The sequence below is a fragment of the Echiichthys vipera genome (genome assembly GCF_963691815.1).
Source record: "Echiichthys vipera genome assembly, chromosome: X".
NCBI lineage: Eukaryota > Metazoa > Chordata > Actinopteri > Perciformes > Trachinidae > Echiichthys > Echiichthys vipera.
Window position 1 is genome coordinate 3,275,981 of NC_139825.1, and position 27,204 is coordinate 3,303,184.

A 27,204-nucleotide genomic window follows, 5' to 3' on the forward strand; every position below is an offset into this window, starting at 1 on the left:
TAAGGCTTGGCCTGTGTTCCTAGTTTGTGAATTACATTTTTTAAAGTTATATCAGCATATCTATATTTTCAGAAGCTGAGATCTCTGCACTTTCACAAACAAGTGTGTTTATATGTTCATGAATATCCAGTTTATGAGGTTATTCATATGCTCGTACACTTGATGAATACCATTCTGTTAGCAGAGGGGCTGTTTACAGAAACAAACCAGCGTCAGGACATATGAAACATTTACTAAAACTTAACCAATAATTTGTTCTCTGCTCTGACCATCACCAGCTACAGCTGTCTGCTCTGACTTCATGCTCTGTCTCTCTCTTCACCTGCACACACGTGGACTAGCCCCCGTAGCGTTTCTATTCCTAAAATGACCAACGTAACAACTTGCTCCGTTCTGCTGCCAGCCTGTGTCACTGACAGCGTGTAGGACAGGGAATCAGTGGATGAAGATACACAACTTCTTTCACTTCCAAAAGACAAAACTGAGTTAGAGCCTCTGATAAAACCAGGTCCCCAGGACCGGTGCTCTCATCGTATGCCACCATGGTCTTAGCAGCCAAGCGAGGTACTGCAGCACTCGCCTGTTTAAGAAGCATATTCACCCATTCACTCCCGTACATGCGGGGAAGAGGAGATCTCTACTGAATTTTAGATACAAATCAAAAGGCTCATAATTATCTTCAGACCCTCTACTAAAAAAATGTATGTTTTCATCATTTTAGACCCGACCAAAGTGCAGTTATGGGCAGGAGAAGGAGGGTGCTTGGCTAAAAACAGCTGTAGTGAAACACATTCAGCAGCTTAGTTCCTGTCTCCGTAAAATCCCAGTGTAAGGCTCAGGCAGAGACACAACTCTGCTGCTCACACTTTAAAACATTGTGTCCGATGTTTTTCTATGGTTTATCTCATGGACACAGTAAAAGGTTTTTCTAGCAGCATGAGTAATTTGGTGCCCTAGGCAATATTTTAGCCGGTGCCCCCTTGCATCACAGCAGTCAATTTCACAATTAACGTTCATACACTCACACAGAAGCTGCATGTGTGTATTCACGATTTTATTTCTTTGAGTAAAAAATATCACACCAAATAAAAACTAAAGAAATAAAAAAGTGATAAATTAAAAATACAAAATAAATAAGGCAATCATATTAAGCTAAACAGTGCACATGTAAACAAGTGACATAATATGAATTTAAAATACAATATAAATATGGTATTGCACAAAATAATGAAACCAGTGCAGATATGACAACACACACTATTGAACACAGTAAAGAAAAATAAGAGACCTCTTGATACACTGCTATTTACATGATACATGAGAGAACATCAAAATACGATGAGATTAATTTAACTTTATTGTCATTGCAATACAATTCAGTCTAACCAGAGAGCAAAAAGCAGTAATGTGCAGTGGAATGTACATTTCGTCTATGAATGATATGGGAAAGCTAAGGTGTGGGGTATTAACAGTAATACACTTTAACTGCACTTAAACACTGATGTAAACTTTAACAAACATAACTGCGGCACAATTAAGAAAGGCTTACAGCTACACTATTACAAAGGGGGTGGAAAACTAAAAGCATTTTAACTGACATACCAGCAGTAGACACCTGTAAAAAAAACACCTGAACAGGTATAACGTTAACTTTTCAAACGTCCGTGATGAATTTAAGTTGGAGTAACATTAACACATGTCAACTCAGCAATTTATCGATTAGTAAACGATGCTGCTATCGTCCGAAGTAAGCTAGCAAGCTAACACTCTGCTCCAACAACGGTAACTACGATCATTAAACTATTTATTTCATTTACTTCATCACATTGACGTTACTGTACCTCTATCTTTTTCACATTTTTCTTCCTCTTCTTTCCTTCTTTTCCTTCCCTGGGCGCCCGACGGTTTCAGTCTTTTAGACAGAATTCCGCTACAGTGTCATCGATCTTCTTCTTCGTCTTGGGGTCACGGCCCGGTCAGATTCAGGCAACTGGCCTTTACAGTGCAGAGAGCCGGGAACCAGAAAAAAGGCCACTTCATTATTTAATAGTCTTCGCTATTAAGTTATGTTTCTGTGGGCTTATGTAATATATGGTGGTCAGCACTGTCGCCTCACAACAAGAGGGTTTATGGTTCGAATCCCGGCTGGGACCCTTCTGTGTGGAGTTTGCATGTTCTCCCCGTGTCTGTAAATATATGAATAAAATATATGAACAAAATCATTCCTGTTATGTTCAAGATAGTCCTTAGGACAGGGAAGTAAAACTAATATTTCTATTTTCTTTAGATGGTATTTTGGCACATTTTAGTCATGGGACTGAAATTTTAAAAAGCCCACTAAAGAATACAAACATCAATTTGCTTGAGTCAAACCATTAATTCAGTAACTATTTTGGCTAATATAAATAAATATATAAACATATGCCAACTACGTATAGGGATAACATTTACTCAGTTTACACCGAGCCATAGATACCATGGACAGAACCCCCCCCACAAAATATCGCACTCTTAAGAATAAGAGGCTTCGTTCGTTCTAGACAGACTCGCTCGTGCATTCGTGCATGTCTACATCCGGTAAGTCCTGCCGCGTTCATGAGAAGCAAAATGGCGCCGTCCGTAGGGGAGCCTGCGCCACTGAGCAGCTTTCCATAGGAATGAATGGGGCGCCATTTCGTGTCTTCTGCCCGTTCTTTTTTCTAGGCCCGTGGATAAAACAGACCAGCGCGTCCTGGTGCGGCCGCCGCCATCTTTGCCTCGCTGTCTAATGAGACGACGGACTTCGAAAGACAACGAAGTCAAAGTAGATAGCGCCATCTGATTCATTTTTCATCTTAACCACTTTGAATCAGCGCACATTTTAATAGATATTAACTGTCTCATGATGCCTCGGCTCAACCCTTGCTCAGAATTTAGCACCAACCAGAAGTTAGAGGGAGAAACTGAGGGCACACACACACGCAGGCTGCAGTGAAGTGGAAGAGAGAGAGAGAGAGAGAAAGAGAGAGAGAATGAATATCTATTTAGTGTGAATTAGCCAAAAACGGGTTGTAATAGCCTTTATATTAACAGTAATCGATCAAATGTCCACTTGGCAACCATTAGTGTCATTGCCTGAGGATGGACATCTGTCTTGACCAGTTAGGGTGAGAGAGAAAGAGTGACAGTGGATCGGAGCAGACAGGTGTTCAAGGCAGAGAATAAATTAGCAGTTAAGTTGTCAAGTGAATGTACTGTTATGTAAATGTACATTGAAGATTTCTATTAGTGCATGAATACACTCTGCAGTGTCAACGTGTTGTTAACATGACAACAGTGAACCTGGTAATGATCAGACTACAATAACCATGGCTGGCATAAATGAGGACAGAGACAGCGAGATACTTGATACAGAGACAATATCGTTAATTTCCCTGATTTACTGCTTTGTTCTGGATTACATTGCTCCCTCTCCTTATTATATTGCTCGCTTATCTCTGTCTCTCTCTCTCTCGTTGAGCCTCCGTCCATAACGGCCATTTCTAGCAGCAGACAGTTTGTAACTTACAGCAGCATGTTTCCTTCTGTGAAGTGCCTGAACACTTTCCTAGCTGCCAATAAAACTACAAGTGTTAGCATTAGCTCCTTTTTTCTTGCCAACGTCCATCATACAACAAAGAAATTACATCTTCTTCTACACACTCCATGTAACCTGCACCTAACTCACAGGCTCCACCCGGTGGTAAAAGTCATGCAGCACATCCACAACATCTAAACATCAACTGCAACACATTTCCCACGAGTTAAAAGAATCTGAATTATGACTACTGCAGTCATGTATACTCCTGATTTTATTAATTCAATTCAATTTTATTTATAGTGCCAAATCATAACAAATGTGATCTCAGGACACAGAGTAGGTAAAGACCACACTTTATGAGTTATTTAAGATTTACATAGACCCAACAATTCCCCCGTAGAGTATGGTGGCAACGAAAACCTTCCCTATAACAGGCAGGAACGTCGGACAGGCCCAGCTCTGTGGAGGACGGACATCTGTCTTGACCGGTTGGGGAGGAAGAAAAGGAGAGAGAAAGAGAGAAAAGACGGACAGATGGACAGAGAGAGACAGAGAAAGACACTTCCAGAGATGCAAGCAACCACAAAAGTAACAGTAACAATAGTGATATCTATAGTAATGTGAATATGACTTATGTGTAATGGCAGTTAATATAGTAGAATAGTAGAAACAAGTACAGCTAAGGTGATATGACAATGATAATTATAATGGTAGTAAATATAATCAATGATGAATAGTGGTAATAACAGCTGTGATACAATGAGCTGATCAGTTTCTTCTGGTTTGATCGACAAATATAATTGTGTATTGTCAGCATTACAATGAAAGTTTATGGAGTGCTTCCGTATAATATTTCCTAAGGGAAGCATATATAAGGTGTATAGAATCGGTCCAAGGACAGAACCCTGTGGAACTCCGTGACTGTCTTTAGTGTGCATGGAGGATTTGTCATTAACATGTACAAACTGAGATCTATCTGATAAATATGACTGAAACCAGCTTAATGCGGTTCCCTTAATGCCAATTAGATGCTCCAGTCTCTGTAGCAGGATGTAATGGTCAATAGTGTCGAAGGCTGCACTAAGATCTAGTAAAACAAGTACAGAGACAAGTCCTTTGTCAGCTATTAGAAGGTCGTTAGTAATTTTTTTACCAGTGCTGTCTCAGTGCTATGATTCATTCTAATCCTGACTGGAAATCCTCAAATAACTCATTATGTAAAAAGTCACACAGCTGATTGGCGACTAATTTCTTGAGGATCTTAGGTCGCACTCACACTGTCCATCTGTACCGTGCCCATACAGGTTTTATGGGTAAAGCCTAGTTCGTTTGACCAGTGTGAGTGCAACTGCACCGCGCCTAGCTGCAGCCCGCTTGCCGGCCACGGACTGTTTGGGAGAGGTGGACTTTTGTAAAGCACGTTTGCACATGTATGAGCACGAGCGTGCGCACATGTACGAGCCTGAGCACGAGGCCTACAGCGGCTCTGACTTAATTTTATGTGCGCCTGTTCGGATATAGAAAAATTTAAAAAAGACGGACCATGCGCGGACATTTAAAACAAGTGGGGCGAAAGGTTCACGTTGGTGTGATGTGGAGGTGCAGATTTGGTCGATGAAAATATTCAAAAACAGTTCGACAAGACGCACAAAAACTCCAAGGTCTATGGAAAGATTTGTAAAGCGACGCATCGCGATGACGTCGATCAATGCATGTGACGTGTTACGGCGTGACGACGTCTGGATCCATTTTGAAGTCAGGCAAGAAGCATTTGCGCGAGGCCCAGGCAGTGTGAGTACAAATGGGCCTGGCCCGCAGGGGGAGAGGGAGTACCCTAAAGCACGGGGGACGGTACGGACGGACAGTGTGAGTGCGCCCTTAAGAGAGAAAAGGAAGGGTAGATATAGGTCTATAGTTTGCTAGAACCTCAGGATCAAGACTGGGCTTTTTAAGAAAAAAAGTGTCGTACATAACCTGCTGATGAAGAGATATTAATCATATCTAATACAGGAGTGCTAACTAAAGGTAACACTTTGAGTAATCTAGTTGGAATAGAGTCTAGGAGACAAGTAGAAGGCTTTGATGCTGAAATAGCAGATGTTAATTTGTTAAGGTCAACTGTAGAAAAGCAGTCCAAGAATATATCAGGTCGCACAGTTGTTTCTAAGGTTCCTGGTTTTGAAGAAAAATTGGTGCCAACCAAGTTGAATTTGTCTCTAATAGTTATCATTTTGTCAGTAATCCTGACGATTTTCTCGATTTTTCATAATTTTGTAAATTCCCCTTTTAAGTGTACTGGCATATAACATAATACCCAAGTGTTTTATATGGAAATGTAAAACTCGGCTTTATGTCCAGTGAGGCCCAAACTTGTCCTAGAGCAATGTGTAAAGAGATTATTTGGCACAAATGCTGAAAACTGAATTCCGCTTTTCCAATTCTTCAAATTTCTTATGAAAACATACCTTTACTGTTTTGGTGCTTGAAATGAGTTTACCAAAAATATTAGGTTCACAAAAGTAGTGTAATATATGAATAAATAGTAGATATATGTAAAATGAAAGTCTGAAATGGAATTTTATTACTTTTTGAGAAAAAGTGTCGTCTCTCACTCTTGTTTCACCATGAGATGAAATGGGACTTATACAGTTACAAATGAAGAAAAAAAGCATTACAACTGTTTCTCTTCCAAACCAAATATTTATTATATACAAAAAAAACACAATTTACAATATTTACATAATGTGCATGTTCTTATGCTTCATATATTCTGCTGTGCCATGTGCTGTGAGGTGGTGATGGCTGTGGTGCAGGAACACATGGCAAGGATGATGTGTTCCTGGTGGCAGACAGAAAAGGATTTCACTGTTACATTCAGTATAAAAATCCCATACAAATAAAGAAATGCAGTTCTATGAAAGACAGTTTCATCTGCACAGAACAGTGTGCTGAACTAGTGGCCAAAACATATCCATTCATCTAGACCAGGGGTGTTAAACTGATCCAGTAAAGGGCTGCTGTGGCTGCAGGTTTTCATTCCAACCAAGCAAGAACACACCTGATCCATCAAAAAAACTGTGTGAAGACAATTTAGGCATTGCGCACAGAAGCACACTTACGCATTGTTTTTGTGAAGTAAAAACACTTATTCATCTGCAAATGGATCTCTATTGTTCCTCTCTGTTGGAGGGATCAACCCTCTGGCCCAGAAGCACCGTAATCCTCGCCGAGGCCAACTCTGTTCCAGAACGCGGCTTGCGTTTTCCACTGTGATCTGCTGCCAGCGTCAGGATGCCGTAAAAGGATCGGACTAACTCTCTGACAGTAGTGGGTGGGTCTTTAGTGATTTTCTGGGTGTCTATTTGTTAGTTTCACAGAAAATGATGACGGACACCACGGTCCACCAACCACACACTTCGAAGCAAAAGATGCCGGTCACAAGTGCTCTTTCCTGTCTTCTAATTGGCCGTGTGAGCGACCTATGAGCTTGCAGTAAAAAATAATGCAGGAGAGGAGAGTCTGTCGTCTCTGGCAATATATAGATCATATTTGTACGCTGTATAATCACTAAGATATTGATATAAACAGTGAAAAAACATCACTAGGACGCACCGACACGGGTGTCGACCTCAGAAGAATATCATGATGTCATTACCACTGAGGTTTATAGGAATACATGGCTCAGTCTGTGGACTGACCTCTATGTAAAGGACATGGGACCAATTTTCCAGGAAAACCCAAAGCATGTAATGTTTAGCACACTCAAGCGTCCCTTGCCTCTCTTCAGGCCCCCTACAGCCAGCAGAGTACAACATTAGCTAAAGGCAGCTTATTGGAATCCACTAACGTCAACAGATGACCTGCAGTCCATAAATGCTGATCTTCTGTTGAACATTCTGCATTTTTATGAGACTTTTACATTATTGATTTCAGTAGTCAAAGGTTTATGAAAAATAACTAGTTGTAAAACTTTTTAAAATATTTCTCATGCAAACTCAGTTGTACCTTTGGACATGCTGTGGACCATGGCTCTAATTAATTTGTCAATAGACACAAAATTACTCAACGACCTTATTCATGTTCCATTATTTATTCAAGCAACAACTCTAAACATCCTCCGTTTCTGGAGCAATATGTTTTCAGGCTGTCCGTCCGTTCCATTCTTCGTTCATGGATTAACTGATAAGGTTTTGGAGGTCAAAGTCACTGTGAGCTCACAAAACATGTTTGTTGATAACTACGTTAATTATGACAATATTTCAGACAGATGTCTAACAGGATCAAATGATGAAGTGATGACATTTTTTGATTGAAAGGTCAAAGGTCAACTCGATTGATTGGGAAAATGCACTGATAATTTTGTGACTTTGACAATTAAAAGCTTACATGATGTCACTGTGACTGATTGTGAAACATTTCAAGTGTCTTTAGGGCAGTTTGACTGTTATACTGCAGGAAACCTAAGACACTTCTGTATACTTTGGAAAATGGGTCATTTGAGGTCTCTTTCCTATACATTCAAAGGTTTTCTTGTGTTGTTTCAGCTGTGTTGGGGTGGATGAAGATGATGCGCCAGACATTGACATATATCACTGTCCAAACTGCGAGAAGACCCACGGCAAATCCACATGTAAGGAGCAAGTTGTTGAATGAAATGTTCTCTTTTCAAAGAAAGGATAATTCCACGTATTCTCAATTTTCTGTCACGGGATGTACAATTAAAAAAACAGATCAAACCAATTTTTTGTCTGAATATGAAATGATCAAGTAATTTCTTGCTGTGTGCTATCGCTTTGTAAATGTTGCTACATGTTTTATGTTTGTCTTTTTTTCTTTTCGTCAGTGAAAAAGAAAAAGAACTGGAGCAAACATGACACGGGGCAAAGCACAGATATCAAAGCTGTTCAGAACGGCAGTCAAGTTTTCATTAAGGAGCTTCGCAGTAGGACCTTTCCCAGGTAAACACTTGAACAACCTTTACTGTTATTGTTCAACTGTACAATTGTCGACAGCGCAGTGAGATAAAGTGGAAACCTTTTATGTCATTGAAATAGCCAGACTTAACACTCTAATTGGTATTGCAGTTGATTCATTGAATTCTATTACAATGAAATTACCCTCATGTTGATAATAGTAGACCTCTTGAAATGTTAAATATTCTCCCCCTGTATATATTATTGTTCACTGTGTTAATAATCCCACTAGAGGGCACTGTCTAATAACTTTTCAAGAGACAGTTTTATACGTTGCTGCTGGCAGAGTAATGATCTTCACCTCACTCACTGGTTATGTGTGTGTGTGTGTGTGTGTGTGTGTGTGTGTGTGTGTGTGTGTGTGTGTGTGTGTGTGTGTGTGTGTGTGTGTGTGTGTGTGTGTGTGTGTGTGTGTGTGTGTGTGTATTCCAGTGCTGATGATGTTCTGGTGAAGCTAGGTGGCAGTCAGCTGACCATGGATTACCTGGAGGAGGTCGGCTTCAATGAGCCAATACAGATTCTGAAGAAGGACGGCCTGGGAATGTCCATGCCTGCTCCAACCTTCTACATCAGTGATGTGGAGAATTATGTTGGTAAGGACCTCACTGACTACTACTGTTACTACTGTTACTGTAATTACTTCTGTTACTACTGTTACTACTATTTTACTGTTACTGTGACTGCTTCTGTTACTACTGTCATTACTGTTACTGTGACTACTTCTCTTACTAATATTACTACTGTTACTGTGACTACTTCTCTTACTACTGTTATGACTGTTTCTGTGATTACTTCTGTCACTACTGTTACTGTGACTACTTCTGTTACTACTGTTACTGTGACTGCTTCTGTTACTACTGTTATTACTGTTACTGTGACTACTTCTCTTACTACTGTTATGACTGTTTCTGTGATTACTTTTGTCACTACTGTTACTGTGACTATTTATGTTACTACTGTTATTACTGATTCTGTGATTACCGTATTTTTCGGATTATAAATCGCTCCGGAGTATAAATCGCACCAGCAGAAAATGCATAATAAAGAAGGAAAAAAACATATATAAGTCGCACTCGAGTATAAGTCGCATTTTTGGGGGAAATTTATTTGATAAAATCCAACACCAATAGACATTTCATCTTGAAAGGCAATTTAAAATAAAAATAGAATAGAGAACAACAGGCTGAATAAGTGTACATGACGCATAAACAACGACCTGAGAACGTGCCTGGTATGTTAACGTAACATATTACGGTAAGTCATTCAAATAACTACAAGATATAGAACATGCTATACGTTTACCAAACAGTCTGTCACTCCTAATCACTAAATCCACTGAACTCTTCTTCCTCGGTGTCACTTCTGAACAACTCCGCCAACTCCAAAGGTGGACAATGCGCCGCTTAGCTCAAGCATTAGCAGGTAGTGTTGTGGTTTTATGTTATTGCGTGACTATTGTAGTGCACATTGGTGGTCTCTATGATAAATCTCACACACGGAGGCGAGGCCGTAACATGTGCTCTTTTAGTAGCCGCACAACTTCTGCCATGACCCGCCCCTGCCGAATTTTGACTGGTTGACGTGTGTGTGACGATTGCTGATATACTCCTAGTCTCTTACGTGACTGAGATAAATAATAGCCCGGGCTATTATTTGATATTTTACGGTAATGTGTTAATCATTTCACACTTAAGTCGCTCCAGAGTATAAGTCGCACCTCGGCCAAACTATGAAAAAAACTGCGACTTATAGTCCGAAAAATACGGTACTTCTGTCACTATGACTACTTCTGTTACTACTGTTGCTACTATAACTACTGTTACTGTGACTACTTCTGTTACTACTGTTATTACTGTTTTTGTCACTACTGTTACTGTGACTACTTCTGTTACTACTGTTGCTACTATTACTACTGTTACTGTGACTACTTATGTTACTACTATTACTACTGTTACTGGGATTACTTCTGTCACTACTGTTACTGTGACTACTTATGTTACTACTGTTGCTACTATTACTACTGTTACTGTGACTACTTATGTTACTACTATTACTACTGTTACTGTGACTGCTTATGTTACTACTGTTACTACTGTTACTGTGATTACTTCTGTTTCTACTGTTACTGTGATTACTTCTGTTACTACTGCTACTGTGATTACTTATGTTACTACAGTTACTGTGACTACTTATGTTACTACTGTTACTGTTACTACTTATGTTACTACTTTTATTACTGTTACTGTGATTACTACTGTTACTACTGTTACTGTGACTACTTCTGTTACTGCTATTACTACTGTTGCTGTGACTACTTATGTTACTACTGTTATTACTGTTACTGTGATGACTTCTGTTACTACTGTGACTACTTATGTTACTACTGTTATAACTGTTACTGTGATTACTTCTGTTTCTACTGTTACTGTGATTACCTCTGTTACTACTGTTACTACTATTACTACTGTTACTACTGTTACTACTGTTATTACTTTATAATAACTATTATAATTATAATTATTGTTTCTGTGATTACTTCTCCTACTACTGTTTCTGTGACTTAATTTCATGTATAGGTCCTGTCTGTGCATGCGTGTATTTCGGGCCTGTGTTTGTAACATGTATAATAATAAGAGTGAAAAGATTCAATTTCCCCGTTGCGGGATAAATAAAGTAATTCTGCTTCTTCTTCTTACTGTGAATACTTCTGTTACTACTGTTATTACTGTTTCTGTGATTACTTCTGTTACTAATGTTACTGTGATTACTTCTGTTACTACCGTTACTTCTGTTACTACTGTTACTGTGACTACGTCTGTTACTAGTGTTACTACTGTTACTGGGATTATTTCTGTTACCACTGTTACTGTGACTAGTTCTGTTACTACTGTTAATGTGACTACTTCAGTTACTACTGTTACTACAAATACTACTGTTACTGTGATTACTTCTGTTACTTATGTTACTGTGACTACTTACTGTTCTGTTACTGTGACTACTTCTGTTACTACTGTTACTTATGTTACTACTGTAACTGTGACTGCTTCTGTTACTTCTGTTACTACTGTTACTACTGTTGCTGTGAATACTTCCTTTACTACTGTTACTGTGACTATTTCTGTTACTACTGTTACTGTGACTGCTTTTGTTACTTTTGTTACTATGACTACTTCTGTTACTACTGTTACTGTGACTTCTTCTGTTACTTCTGTTACTACTGTTAGTACTGTTGCTGTGATTACTTCTGTTTGTTTTTTTACTACTTCTGTTATTACTGTTACTGTGATTACTTCTTCTGTTACTTCTGTCAATACTGTTACTACCCTTGTTGTGATTCATTCTGTTACTACTGTTTCTTCTGTCACTACGTCTGTAACTTATGTTACTACTGTTACTGTGTTTACTTCTGTTACTACTGTTACTGTGACTACTTCTATTACTACTGTTACTTCTGTCACTACTGTTACCATGACTACTTCTGTTACTACTGTTACTGTGACAACTTCTGTTACTAGTTACTGCCATTACTACTGTTACTGTGACTACTTCTGTTACGACTGTTACTTCTGTTACTCCTGTGACTACTTTTGTTACTACTGTTACTTCTGTTACTACTGTGACTACTTCTGTTACTAGTGTTACTTCTGTTACTGTGAATACTTCTGTTACGACTGTTACTGTGATTACTTCTTTTACTACTGTTACTGTGATTACTTCTGTTACTACTGTTACTGTGATTACTTCTGTTACTACTGTTAATGTGATTATTATTGTTACCACTGTCACTGTGATAACTTCTGTTACTACTGTTACTATGATAACTTCTGCTACTGTAGTCTGTAGAGATGAACACAACATTTCAAACCGATAGAGGGGATTTCATTGATTAAGATGACTAAGAGTTGAACATTGCGGAATGGTATCAGATTAAGTTCTCTGTATAACTGTACAGTGTTTTCTATTGTGGAGATAGGCGTTGAACCAGAGTGAAGTATCGCACTGCAGCCGAGTGGAGTTTATCTAACAAAAGGTAGTGGCCGCCCACATCAAAAGCTTTTGTTAAGTCAATGAAAATTGCACCTGTTCTTGTTTGTTGCAGGGTAAGTGCCATTAGTAAGTCTTAAGAGAGGTATTGCTGTAGTGTGGTTGGACTTAAAACCAGATTGAAGGGGTGAAAAAAAGTAATCCTCATCGAGATACAGTAAGAAGACAGTTGATTAAAAATAAGTATTCCAAACACTTTTCCAACAGCAAAGATGATTGAGATTGGCCTCTTATTATTGAGTCCCAGCACATCACCACTTTTGTGTAATGGAAGTAATGTTTGAGCATTTCCATAATTGAGGTATATAACATGTAGATAAAAACATATCGAAGAGAAAACAGAGGATATGTGATGATTACCCAAGAAATGATGTTATAATGCAATCCATTCCTGGAACACTGCTTGTTTTTAATAATAGCGCCAAAGCCCTCAACCTCAGGTGTTATTTTCTTGAAGGAGAAGTGTCTGTTGTTGACCAATACGTTGTCAACAGCACTAGCAGAAAGAAAGGAATTGGCCAATGAGGCAGAACCAAGCCCCCACCACAGTGACTTCCTAATTGATCCAATATGGAGGTTCAAAAAACTGCAGTTCTCCAAGTGTCCACTAGGAGTAGTTTACACAATAGAGCAGTTTCTCATTGACCCCCATGTTAAACAGGCCGTTTTCACAGCATAATTAAACCTATTTAGAACTTGTTTACAAAAATCTCCATGACAACACTGAGGGGGGTGACATTTTTTGTACCAGGCTAGTTTTTATTTTATTCAAGGTTAAAGTTTATGAATAATTAGAGGCGTGGTCTCTTGAGTGACAGCTAGCTTCTGGCCCTCACTTCTCCTCGGAGCTAAGTGTCAGCCAGATGGACGTATGTCCCTCCCCCCAACGTCACATACATGCTCTTTTTTGGTAAGAGGAAATGAGGCGGAGACAAAGTCTGACAATATTGCGAGTGCGATTGGATCAAGTTGAAAGAACGGACCCCGGCGGGTATGCTACGTCCATCTCTTATACAGTCTATGGTCAGAACAGACAGAAGAGAAGTTAATTAAATGCTTGAGCAATTTAAGAGTAGATTTTCAGCATAGTGTTGTTGACCCTAATCTGAGTCAATAAGATTTGAGTCAGATGGGTTAATTATGGTCTTAACTTTGATCCAGAAAGGTTTAGGGTTCTTAAAGTCATGTGCAAGAGATTCTTTATAGTAGTTGGATTTAGCATTTCTGGACATGGCTTTGCTTGCATTTCTCAATTGTCTGTACCGTTTCCATGATACTTGATACACCACCACAGCTATTGCATCTCTCGGCTATATTAAGTACATAATTAGCCAGATTAATTTTATTGTGAGATATTCTATTCATAAGGCAAGTTTCGGGTAACGTGATAACTTTAAGCTTATACTGTTCGTCCCATACTCGTAATTAAATAATTTTTGGTAGAAGACTTCTGATATTCAGATTAGGGATCGACTGATATGGATTTTTTTAGGGCCGATGCCGATACCGATTTTTTTTTCATCAGCCTCAGCCGATGACCGATACGGACTGCCGATGTTCTCAATTTGGAGCTGATTCTGCTTTTGCTCCCTCAATTTACATCATAAAAATTACACAATGATGAAAACGAATGTTAAAAGTCTTAATTAAAAAAAAAACCTCCGGCAACATGGAGCTGCCTGTGGATGCCTGTCTGTAAATAATGCTGGGAAAAAACTATTTCGCCATGATACTGATACACCTAAAAATGCAAATATCGATAATATCACCCTATAATATCGGCCTATCACTAAATCAGATTAACTATTTTAAGGCCTTTGATACTAACCAGTTTAACGTGAAGTTTATGAGAAGAGAAAAGAAAAAATGTAGCAAGGCAACATCTGCATTTACAAAGCTGCTCTTGATGGCTGTGTTTTCTAAATAAGCATGAGCAATAGAAGAGGGGACAACAAATAAAGATGTAACATTTGCTTTGTATGCAATGTGTGCACATCCTGAGTATCTGTATTCAAAGTTATGGCTATCCAGTTCATAAATACTGTATCTAATGCATTTCAATTAATTTCCTTTTAAAAGAATCACAAGATGAAAAATGTATTATTCCATTTTCTTTTCAGTAGGGGGCACATTTGTTCTGTATTTCCCTGTGTACTGGAGCTCAGTGATGAGATCACTGACAGCATACTGCTACAGACCAGTTTTCCCGTTGAAAGAAAATGTTTACTGTGTCTTCTCTGTCTCTGATTTTGTCTAAGGTCCTGACGTTGGTGTGGACGTTGTTGACGTCACCAAACAGACTGACAGCAAAATGAAGCTCAAAGAGTTTGTCGATTATTACTACAGCACAAACAGAAAGAAAGTGTTAAATGTCATCAACTTGGAGTTCTCTGACGCAAGGTACACTCTCTATATCTGATAGTGATGTTATAAGATGGCAGTCTGGAAAACTCCTCCTACTAATTTCTGAGTCTGTTTTTTTTCTGGGTCAGGATGAATTCTATAGTGGAGAGTCCACAGATTGTGCGGCGGTTGTCTTGGGTAGAGAACTACTGGCCTGATGATGCTCTGCTCGGGAAGCCAAAAGTTACCAAATACTGTCTCATCTGTGTCAAAGACAGCTACACAGACTTCCACATTGAGTGCGGTGGCGCCTCCGTCTGGTACCACGTCCTAAAGGTCTGTCACACTTATGGTTAGACCAGTATGTTGAGTCAGAACTGTGTCAGTGTCATCTGCCTCTGATGTGATGAGAAATCCTCTTTCAAGAAGAAATATGGAATACATTAAAATCCAGCTCTCATACCGTGATGATGATGACGATGCCTGGGAATATGATTGTGTTTGTGTTTGCAGGGAGAAAAGATCTTCTTCCTCATCAAGCCCACCTCTGCCAACCTGTCTCTGTACGAGCGCTGGAGATCATCGTCCAATCACAGCGAAATGTTCTTTGCCGACCAGGTGGACAAGTGTTACAAATGTACTCTGAAGCAAGGGCAGACTCTGTTCATCCCATCAGGTCAGAGCTGCACATGGATGAATGAATATAGCTTCATGAGTACCACTGTACAACTTTGGGTTTTACACTGAATTTGAGGATTTTTCACTATTTTCAGATCTCTCAGAGACTCACAAATCATTGATTTTCTAACTTTATGTGTACTAAATTCAAGGCAAATCAGGGTTAAAGATTAAAATACTTTAAATACTTTTGAAGATGCTGTAATTCTATTATTGTCATTAATAATGAACACAATGGAATTGACAGGTGGGTGAAATGGTTTAAATGTTGTTTTTTTTACATGTAACTGTTTAGTGGTGGGAGATATGGATGCAATTCTCTATCTCATTACATGGAATTTCATATTCCAATATTAAAGCAATTCTTATCTTTCTGGCATTTTTACAATTTTCTTTTGTAATCTTCAAAGTGCCTTATAAGCCATGGGAAGCCATGGCACTGGCCAAAGTGGAACCTCCTACTATTGAATTCAGGGTAGGTCAATCTTCCTCAAATTCGATAGTAGGAGGTTCCACTTTGACAGGTATTCCAGTGAACTTTGCCTAGTTGGAGGTCCGAAACTTCGGACTTCCCATGGCACTTGAACACAGCATTTCTGTCTAACCGCACGTGTCCGGGGAGGAGGGAGCGTCAGAGGTCAGGCAGGGGGAAGAGGGTGGGACTTTGGAGGGAAGTGCTGTGAGACATGAAAGAAAGGTAAGAATTGCTTTAAATATGCGTTGTTATATCAAAATCAATTGAGATATTTGTTTTGGCATAAAATAAGGCAGTAATGTCTGTTTTTGGTCAATCCAAATCAAAGTTCTACATTACATTGAGGAGAAAATCATAAAACAAGTGCTGCTCATTGATTTACAATATTGTCCACAACAGCTCGATGCAGCCAGGGATGTTAAAGGAACAGCTCCCACACTGTAAATATGTGAAATCTGACAATAGACACAATGATTGGCTTACAGTGTCATATTGCCAGGAACCACTGTCCATCATGATCATACTGGTTCTTGTTGTCCCATCTGGTAATTAACAGATACAATTCATAATATAGATTTTTTTTAATTCTACTGTCTTAATTAGAAATATTGAATGAATGAATATAGCTACAGTCACTGGATTTGAATTAGCTGGTTGAAAGTGATCGTCTCCTCAGGTTGGATCAATGCAATACTGACTCCTGTCGACTGCCTGGCCTTCTCTGGACACTTCGTTCACAACCTGAGTGTGGAGATGCAAATGAGGTTTGTATGCACGCACGCACGCACGCACGCACGCACGCACGCACGCACGCACACACACATTTCTTTATGCTGCCTGCCATTGATGTGTTTTGTGTTTTTTCCCTTTTTATTCTGATTGCTGTGATCCTTCATGCATCCTGCAGACAGTTACAGCCTAATTTGGGGGATTTATTGTTACTTGAAGACATTGTGTATTTAGCCTTGGCTGATCTTACACAGTAGTTTCCACTGGGTCCTCATTTAGGACTTGTTTTTAGCGCCAAATTCTACCAAATTGCATGGTTTGTTGGTAATGCATGATGATGTTTAGCTGAAACGTCTTGTTTCTTCTCCTTAGAGCATATGAAATCGAGAAGCGGCTAAAGGTCAAAACTCTCACCCCCTTCCCCAACTTTGAGACTGCATGCTGGTATGTGGGACGGCATCTCCTTGAGCGATTCAAAGGTAAACTCTTAAATCAGTTACATGTATTTATAGATTACATTTTTGCTCTAATATGTGGTATTTTAATGTAAACATACAAGTCAACATTTCTCCAGAAGAATGCATGTAAGCAGAGAAGACCGTATGAGAGTAGGGCTGCATGTCTGCTGCGCAGATGAGAAGCTGGATGCTTGAATATTATTTCAGTCATTAAATCACAGAGTTTACAGATGATTAGCTTCAGAAGGTTTGGCCCAGCTAGAATCACTTGCTCCATTACAAGCCTGTGTTTAAACTCTCCTCAGCTGGCTTGGGCCAACTGTTTATCTTTCCAAATTTTTTTGTGTATGCGTGTTAAAGCCACATTGCTATTGCGTGTGATGCATACTACTTCTGACCCTCAAGGCCATTGTGCCATTGTTCTTTTTAACTTGGAGATCAGCTCTGTGCTGTGCTGAGGGAAAAGACTCACTTCATCGCTGCCTCTATTTTGCCTGGATACTATTAATGATTTCCTGTTTAAACCACTTCAGTTGATGGAGCTACTTAGATATTCCGGAGTGCTTTTTTGCCATTAAACTGAAATCAAGGAGGAAATCCACACTTAAGCTGAATTTAAAGGTTGAATATGTAGAATAAGCAGAACACTACCATCTAGTGTCTCAAGATCGTAGTCGCAACAACAAAAAATAATTCCAGCAGTCGGGTTGCAAGGTTCGTTGCCCATTAGTCTACAGGAGACCAGAGTCTGTTTTAGCCTATTTGAACCCATCCCCTCCGGCAAATAGCACCATAAAAACAAGTATTAGAGGAGTTTGACTGACAGTTAATGTTAGCCGTTACCTACCACCATGGTCGATTGGCTGATTCACTTATATCTGTGAGCATATACACTAGTTAATGGCCTTCTACAAGTTTAAAAGTTAGGATGAATTTAGTGATTACATTTGCATTTCTTTCCTGCAGCTTTACATAAAGCAAATAAGCAACCAGCCCCATACCTGATACATGGTGCCAAAATCATCAATGGAGCCTTCAGAGCTTGGACTAAAAAACAGGTATGGACAGTTAGTGCATGTGTGTCAGCTGTCCACCCAAGCTGGTATGAAAAGTAATGACAGTTTTTTTTTTTTGGTTCTCCCAATAACAGGCCCTCTTGGAACATGAAGATGAGCTTCCAGAGAACATGAAGCCATCACAGCTCATTAAGGATCTTGCTAAAGAAATCAGACTGTCAGAGGTATTCTCATTTTAAACATGATAAACATGAACATGATCATAAACATGATTAGCCGTTCCGGGTAATTTTACACTTTGGTGTAAAGTGTGAGTAAGAGACGACGTTTCAATTTTTGTCAGTCAACATGGTGATGTTAGAGAGTCTCTGTCCAAATGTCTCTACTGTTTGGACTGCTGTCACAAGTACTGTGGATATTCATCACTGGCTCTTGTTGGAGCCCCAAAGTATTATCTTAGAAATCAAATTACTATAAAATGTATAGTATAATAATAATAATAATAATAATAATAATAATAATGATACTGATAATAATTAAAGCTGCAAGCAGCGATGAACGGGCTCTCGCACCCGGTGCATGTCGGGGACGTGGCTGGTCACTGGCACTCGCGGCAGTGTGCTTAGTCCATAGGTGACTTGGCTGGGAACCGGAGGGTCGCTGGTTCGAGTCCCTGTGTGGACCATGAATGGAGTGTGGACTGGTGGCTGGAGAGGTGCCAGTTCATCTCCTGGGCACTGCCGAGGTGCTGTTGAGCAAGGCACCAAACCCCCAACTGCTCGTGGCGCCGGTCACTGGCAGCCCCCTCGCTCTAACATCTCTCCATTGGTTGCATGTATATGGGTCCTGTTTGTGCATGTGTGTGTATTTCGGGCCTGTGTTTGTGTAAAAATGAAAAATAATAGAGTGAAAATTTAATTCCCCCATTGCGGGACAGATAAAGGAATACTTCTTCTTTCTTCTTCTTCTAGATATTGAGAATTTCATGTAAATCTGATACATTTTGTCATATAAGTCTGATTTCCTGTTGACAGTAGGTGACGTTGTGTCTGTTAGTGGATATTAGCATGTAGTTGTCCTCAGGCCTTGACTCTTACAATCTCTGGGAAATGTGGTGCAGTTTGGGCAATTCATCTTAAAGTTAGAGCGACTTACTTACAATGGTGGGCGGCACAAAATGGCTGCCACACCATTACCCAACATACACAAAACATGCATCATGTTTCCCTACATCAAGTGTAGGACCCACAATGTAAGTTTCATGTAAATCGGTAGATATTTGTCATTTTTCCTGTTGCCAGTAGGGGGCGCAATGCTTATGACTAAATATTGAGATGCAGATGTGTTCAGGCCTGGACTGTAATGAATCATGAGAAATTTGGGGCATATTGGACAACGTATGTTGAAGTTACAACCAATTCCTGTTTCACGGCGAAGGATGGTCACCACAATAACAGAGTTTGATGAAAAGCCAAAAGCTACATGATCAAGCATTATGAAGGTCTTAAGTAAGTGCTGACAGGATTTGAGGTGGATATGTTCAACCGGCTAAGAACAGGACATAAAAATATATAAATTGTAACTTCCTGTCACCAGTAGGGGCGCAATTACAATTATTCAAAATTTGCCTACGCAGGTGTTCAGACAAACATATGTTATGTTATCAAACATATGAAGTTTGAAGTGCCGCCACAGCTGTGACGTTACACAACATCCTCCCATGTTCACAATGATCATCATTCATGTCTTAAGGCTCTCATCACGCTTTTGAGGAGGATGTGATGAACCAGTCAGGCCGAGGACATCAAAGTATAAAACATGTCATTTCCTGTTACCAGCAGGGGGCACTATGACTATACGTAAATATTGTCTCATAGATGTGTTCAGGCCGAGAGTCCAATCATGCCTGAGAAGTTTGGTACAGATTGCACAATGTATGGTCATGATTTTAAAGTGTTAAAGACCACTTCCTGGTTTATGGCGTGGGGACGAAATTTTGAAAAAAGGACAAGTTTGTTAAAGTACAGAGCAAAGTCCAAAAATGACATGTTCAAATCAAAATGGCGGACGTCCTGTTGTGTTTGTGGCATACCTCCAAGACGATATTTCATGTTTCTCTGCATTCTTCACATGCTTACCAATTTTCATACATGTAGGTGAAAGCGTATTGAGGGGCTGGGCTTTGGCAATATTCAAGGGGACGCTATCGAGCTAATTTGCCACGCCCAAGACTGAGACCCATAAAATATCAAATTTTTCACCACTTCTGATCAGAGTTTAACAAAAAGTTATACATGTTTAGGCCCTCAAAAATGTGATTTAAGAGGAGGAAAAATAATAATAATAATAATAATAATAATAATAATAATAATAATAAATAATCATTCCAATTAAAATAGGGTCCTCGCAGACTTAGTCGGTGCTCAGGCCCTAACAACAACAACAACAACAATACTATCTTATCATTGACATTCATTGTTTTCAGAGGAGGAACCTTTTCCTTTTGGACCCTCCATGAACTTTCCTTTACTGACCAGCTCAAGTCGAAATGCCAACTTTGCAATTGAAATATCCCTCAATGATATCAATGATATTATGTACATCATTATTATATATATCACTGTCACCCTCAGCACACATTTTAGCATGTCAGTTTGTCTACTTGTAGCTTTAGAAATGACAAGGTTATGCTGTTTTATGGGAAGAGAGTCAGGTCCACAGGTCCACATGGCACCACTGCCTTTGCTGCAACAAAAGCATTCAAAGGAACCAGGTCTACTTGGAAAAAGCAAAAGCTTCGGTAACAAAGCCAAACAGAGAGAGCAAAGTTCAAGTCCTGCGATGCAAACCTAACTTTATCTTTAGTCTTTTATAAAGACACTAACTAGTTGAAAATGTCTTTTATAAGGAGTAACCCCTTGAGATGCACCATCTTTTTTCAAGGACCTAGACAACACAAATACTTTAAATACATTTAACCAAAAAAATTAAACGCACCAAATGTGACAAAATCCAATCCAACAAAAACAACAAATAAGCATAAAGACATATGCCATACAAAACACAAAATACAAACAATTAGCTGGCTGAATACCTATAGCATTATATCCCTTTTGTTATGTTTATTCTCCCTCTATTTTCTGTGGTTATAAAGCACTTTCTGCTGCATGTATTGTATGGAAGGTGCTATACAATTAAAGTTTACTATTATTATTATTATTATTATTATTATTATTATTATTATTATTACCACCTCAGTTCTATTAAGTTGGGAATTAAGTTCTTAACTGTCTTCCTAAGTTCCCAAAGTGAGGTTGAAGTCGGCAGCTGTACACCAGTTTAAATCGGGAAAATAATTAAAAAAATAATTAAAAAGGTGTCAAACTTTGTGATATAAAATCTTGATTCATCTTTTTTTGACCGTTTGCACATGGCAAATGATGATCACAAGGTACCAGAGGGATGTGAATGATCCCTTCAAATCAAATCAGCAAACGTTTGGTATCTTCGACTTTAATGATGTCTTATCTGAATTATTTACATTGCCATTTCCCAAGTACACAGGGCTTTAATTGTCTTAATGGCGTTTAATGACCAATTACAAAATTATAGCTAATTTTCACAATTCATGCTTTTCTTTGAAGAATGCAACAAAAGCCGTTAAGAATGAGAACAGCACGAAGGTTCCAGTAGAAGAACCCCCATCCACCCACTCAGAGCCTGAAGATCCCGTCTCTCCGGCCCATGTTCCCTCGCCCAGCAGAGAAAAAGCGAGAAAGAAAGCTTCCAAACCTCCCAAACCCCCAAAGATGCCCAAGGCCCCGAAGCCTCTGAAGGTACCGAAAGTTAAGGAAGGAGGAAAGAAGAAGGCGAAGAAAGCAAAAGAATCATCGCCACCTCCTAAACCCTCCAGCTTCGCAGCTCTTGAGTCCCATGCGAAAGACATCTTGAGTAAGATGGACCAGCCAAAAAAGACCAAGGTGAGTCGATGGTAATGTTAGGTAAAGTGTTTTTATTTTGTAAAAAGATTATTTGGAACCCTAGTTTTCACTTTATGCAAGCCATTTTGCTATATTTAAAGTTGTCAAATGTAAGCATATGTGCATAATAGTGAAAGTAACCCATGGTTTGTCTTCTATTAATAATTGTCTTTCTTCAGGCTGTTAAGAATGTCCTGAGTTTATCAGAAAAGGAAATATCGAAGCAGAACAATGCGGACAAGTTTGAAATCAGAGAGCAGAATAAAAACAAGACTGAAGCAAAATGGAAGTATAAGGTAAGAGCCTTTCAGCTCATGTTACAACCAAGCCCAAACCACAGCGACTTCCTGGTTTATCCAATCAGGAAGTGCCAAAAACTGCAGTTCTCTGAGTTTCCACTAGGGGCAGGTTTCATAATAGAGCAGTTTCTCATTGACCCCATGTTAAACAGGCCGTTTTCCCAGCATCATTAAACCTGTTAAACCTGGTTCAAAGAAAACATTCTAGTCTGTATGTTTAGGTCATATCTCCATGACAACGGGGGTGGGGTGGGGGGGGGGGGGGGGGTTTGGACCAGGCTAGTTTTTTATTTTATTGGAGGTTAAAGTTTATGAATAATTAGGGGCAGGGCCTTTTTGAGTGACAGCTAGCCTCTGGCTCTCACTTCTCCTCGGAGATAAACGTCAGCCAGATGGACATATGTCCCTCCCGCCAACATGCCCTTTTTGGTAAGAGGATATGAGGAGGAGTCCAAGTCTGACAAGATGGAGACTCCCATAGGTGAGGATGATTGGATCAAGTTGAGAGAACGGACCTTGTATGATACGTCTGTTTTTGGTACAGTCTATGGTTAGAACACTCACACAGTTGTGAGTTTGTGAGTTTTTGCTGCAGAAAAAACGTCAGATGATCCAAATTGTTGATTTATTTTCACACTTCCCTTCAAAGCAATCAGCAAAAATAACAATGTGGCCCAAGTGGCACATTTCAGGCATGCAGCTCATCAGAGCAGCCCCAGTCAGAGTTTACCTAATGGAACTACGCCACGGCCATATGCCCTCATCAGAAGTTTGTTGTATCATTATTGCTAAACAACAGGGGGAGGACATTGGAGGGATTTAGTTTCATGGAAAAATTCAATGCTGAACTGCTTGGGAATGCTTATATCCATCCAGCTGCCCCTTCACATCAGGCCAAACATTTGCAGATGGAGAAGAGACCCTGTTCGATGTTTACCAAGGTCACTGGAGACTGCACTGCCTCTTGTGATCACTGCTGATTCATGTCAAGTTCACAGCTCCTCTTTGTAGAGTGCAAGGCAGTTAGGCCTGTACTGTGTGTTATTGTCAATTAAAAGAATGCATGAGGCGGTTTTGGGTTTCACCACATTGTCACATGCCTTTAAAATGGTCGTGGAGTAAATATTTGAAAATATATCATCTTGTATTTCAGTTAAGTACACAGTCTGCTCAGTGGGGAGTTTTGTGGCAGCAGTTTTGCATTCCTTTAAGTAAATTTTGTTTCATTTAAATATGGTATAAATGAATATATCGTCTGTGGGGATTAACATCATGATGATTTTACTCTCTTCTTCTATTTTACACAGTAGTGAGTGATTGTATTGTGTGTCTTAGAGTGAGCTGATTAGACAAGTACTGATAATATGCTTTTCAGTTTAATTTTTGAGTCAAATAACAGGCGTTCAATGACCTGAGTGTGTTTACTTGGTATGTTACATTTGTGTGCTTAAATTTCAGGTCACTGCAGTTGCCATTTGGTAACAGCTACAGTATTTTCCTTTTGTTTTTTGTGGATCCATAGTGTTGATTTTAAGTACATGTTAGGAGTCAGAATACTCAAACAAGAAGTGAATGTGCTGATTATTTAATATCACAGTATGTAATATGAGTAGATTAAAGCTACAATTGGTGAAATGGAAGTGTTTGGCAAGAGACAATAAAGAGAAGATCAGGTTATATTCCCATCAAATCGCATGAATTAAAGGTCAAAGATCAAAGCCACTGACTTCCGGTTTGGCTGAGATGGAGTAGACACGGGTCGAGTCTTGCTCCCGCAACTTTTAAATTCCTCTCTCTCTCCGCCGAGAACAAAGCCCTCCCTGCAGAGTTCAAAGCCTCCATTTCAACGCTCGAAGCAAAGCTGGACCACGTCCACGCCACAGTGTCCGACCACGCTCAGAAGACAGCTACTCCCTTGAGGTAAATGCAAATTTAAAGGACGAGTGTCTTCTAACGCTGGAGTCCCGGAGCCGGCGCAATAACATCAGAGTGATTGGATTACCATAATCTGTTGAAGGTCCGCGGCCCACAGCCTCCTTCGCAGAGCTGCTCATGGAGGTTTTCGGGGAAGGCTTCCTGGAATCACCGCCGGAGTGTGACAGGGCTCAGGGCGAGGCTGGTCATCACGATGAAGGACGGAGCCAGGAAAAGGCTATCCACGGTCACCAAGACTTAAGCCTTCATAACATCCACCCACACAGAGGAGCCCTGATGGCCGCGGGAGAGCTGTTGATTTTACCGCAGACTAGCCGCTGTCATGTTGTCTGGATAGCCGTGAGTTGGTGTGGTGCTCACTGTGTCGCTGTGTTATAACAGCCCTGGACTGACCGGAGTTTATATATTGTATATTGTTTTTAGACCGCCTCGTTAATAGTTAAAGTCCTGACAAGCTGCCGATTTTCTGTCTGTTAAAGTTTTGAACAGAAATCGCGTGGCCATTTTAACGCACTATGGACATGTTGACTCTAAGTCCGGTGCTATTTAAATTCCTGTTTCTTCATCCTGTTTTTGTGCCCGCTCACACTGTTAATGTGTATTCAGTTTGTCTTTGGTCGGCCTCCGTGCCAAGCACTGGAAGCCTTCTGCATGTGGATTTCAGTTCGTTATTATATATTTCTTTCACAGCTTTTTGTTATTATATTTAAACTTTTCATCACCCGCCGCCAAAGTGTTATCTGAAGTATTGTGGTTCACTGTTTGGTCAAAGGGCTTTACTGAGGCCTGACACTGTTTATAGTCTGATGTGCAGAGATGACCTGTGTCGATACAGTGTGCATTCTAACGCAGGGTGGAGGGTTTTATAAACGCATTCTATTCATCGGAGCTGAGGTAGAAAAATACCGTCATGCTGACTAATTTGATTTAATGTCTGTTCTGGATTAATTATTAATACTATTTTTATGTTTTATTCTTTACTATTATTCTCATGTGACTTTAAGGGGTCAAACACTGTTTGTTTAGGGAGGAGACCCCAGAAGTTCAGTTAAGTGGTCAGTTCGAGCTGGAGAGCTCAGAATGTGTTTTTTCTATGGGAGTAGTTACTTCCTTGTTTTATGTTGCTTTTGTTCTGCTTTATGTGCGTTTGGGCCTTTTTTGGGTTACCCCCCTCCCCACTCTCTTCCTCCACTACACCACTGACACAGCTACAGCACCTTCAGGGGGATGTGATGTTTCTGCAGGAAGCGCATCTTAAATCAGCTGACACCCCATGTATTAAGAGGGTGTGGATGAGCCACTTATTCCATTCCAAATTTACAAATAGAGTTGGAGGGGCAGCTTTCATCATTCATAAAAGGGTCCTGTTTGAGCCAACAAATGTAATCCTAGATACTGACGGCCGTTATGTAATAGTTTCGGTCACACTCCAGAACACACCGGTGGTCTAAGTTTCGGTTTATGCGCCCACCTGGGACGATGAAGAGTTTTTTACAAAGCTATTTGCCAAAATCCCAAACGCTGACAGTCATCGCATAATCATAGGCAGAGACTTCAACCTGGTGCAGGATGTGACTCTTGACAGATCTTCTTCTACCCAGGTTACGCTATCCAATTCAGCACACACAGTAAAAACAAATGCATCACAGATGGGAATTTCTGATCCCTGGAGGTTACTCCCATGGTAAAGCTTTCTCTTTTGTTCCCATGTACACCACACACCCGAATTGATTTCTTTTTACTCGATAACAACCTCCTCGACTGTGTGAATGCATGTGAGTATCATCCAATAGTCACTTCTGACCACGCTCCTACCACAGTTGACATTGATTTCCCACACGATACAATTCCACGTTCACCGTGGAGGTTCAGCTCACACGTCAGATAGTAAGTTTAAAGGATTCGTTGTGACTCAAATCTGCTCTTAAATAGAGTTTAATGACACCCCCGATGTCAGCAGTGGCACTCTGTGGGAAGAACTTAAAGCTACTGTTTGAGGACAAGTGATATCTTATATTTCTCAAATGAGAAGGCCTGAACAAGCTAGGCTGGTGGAAATTGCGGAGGAACTGGTAAAACTCGATGGAACTTACTCCACCTGTCCATCCCCCCCCCCCCCCCCCCCTCTATATAAGAAACGGCTACTACTACATTTAGAACACAGCCTCTTAATGACAAGCGTAGCGGAGAGACAGCTGCGACAATCCAAACAAAAATGTGTTCAGTGCGGCCCGGTGGATACATCTGCATTATTAAAAAAGAAGAAGGAACTTAATTTTCTTTCAAATCTGCAGTTCCTGTATTGTCCGCTAGGGGCGCTGTGTTCCAGTCAGAGCAGACCACATGATGCAACACTGAGGCGGAACTAACAGGTGGCATTGAACTTCACAGTCTGTAAGCGGTGTTTGGTTCTATCGCATTACCTGTTTATTCTGTTGGCCCTGGCAAACCCTCATCAGCAAAATGTCTGTCAAAAAAAAGAAAAGTGAACACAGAGTGTTGGATTTTTCAAGAAAAATGGACCTATTCTTATATGTTCACAGAGGTGAATAGGACACCTGTGTGCCTGGTGTGCCAGCAGCAAGTTTCTGTGCTTAAGGAATACAATATTCGGTGCCACTATGAAACTCAGCATGGTGAAAAATACAACAGCTTGCGCGGAGAACTGAGAAAACAGAAGGTAAATGAAATGTTGGTGGGTCTGAGGAAACAGCA

The 27,204-nt window shown here is 40.0% G+C and overlaps 1 protein-coding gene across 2 annotated transcripts in view; it reads left to right on the plus strand.

Annotated features, from left to right (window-relative positions):
* The window catches only part of phf2 (PHD finger protein 2), a 66,874-nt gene that overhangs the window by 18,543 nt on the left and 21,127 nt on the right, over positions 1-27,204 (plus strand). For both annotated transcript variants that reach the window (XM_083939414.1, XM_083939413.1), the window contains exons 2-13: positions 8,104-8,189; positions 8,403-8,517; positions 8,965-9,125; positions 14,835-14,976; positions 15,069-15,255; positions 15,433-15,595; positions 16,749-16,836; positions 17,174-17,280; positions 18,226-18,317; positions 18,410-18,499; positions 21,920-22,255; positions 22,435-22,551. In XM_083939414.1, the coding sequence (XP_083795540.1) occupies positions 8,104-8,189; positions 8,403-8,517; positions 8,965-9,125; positions 14,835-14,976; positions 15,069-15,255; positions 15,433-15,595; positions 16,749-16,836; positions 17,174-17,280; positions 18,226-18,317; positions 18,410-18,499; positions 21,920-22,255; positions 22,435-22,551 (1,684 nt within the window). The remainder of the gene's footprint in view (positions 1-8,103; positions 8,190-8,402; positions 8,518-8,964; positions 9,126-14,834; positions 14,977-15,068; positions 15,256-15,432; positions 15,596-16,748; positions 16,837-17,173; positions 17,281-18,225; positions 18,318-18,409; positions 18,500-21,919; positions 22,256-22,434; positions 22,552-27,204) is intronic.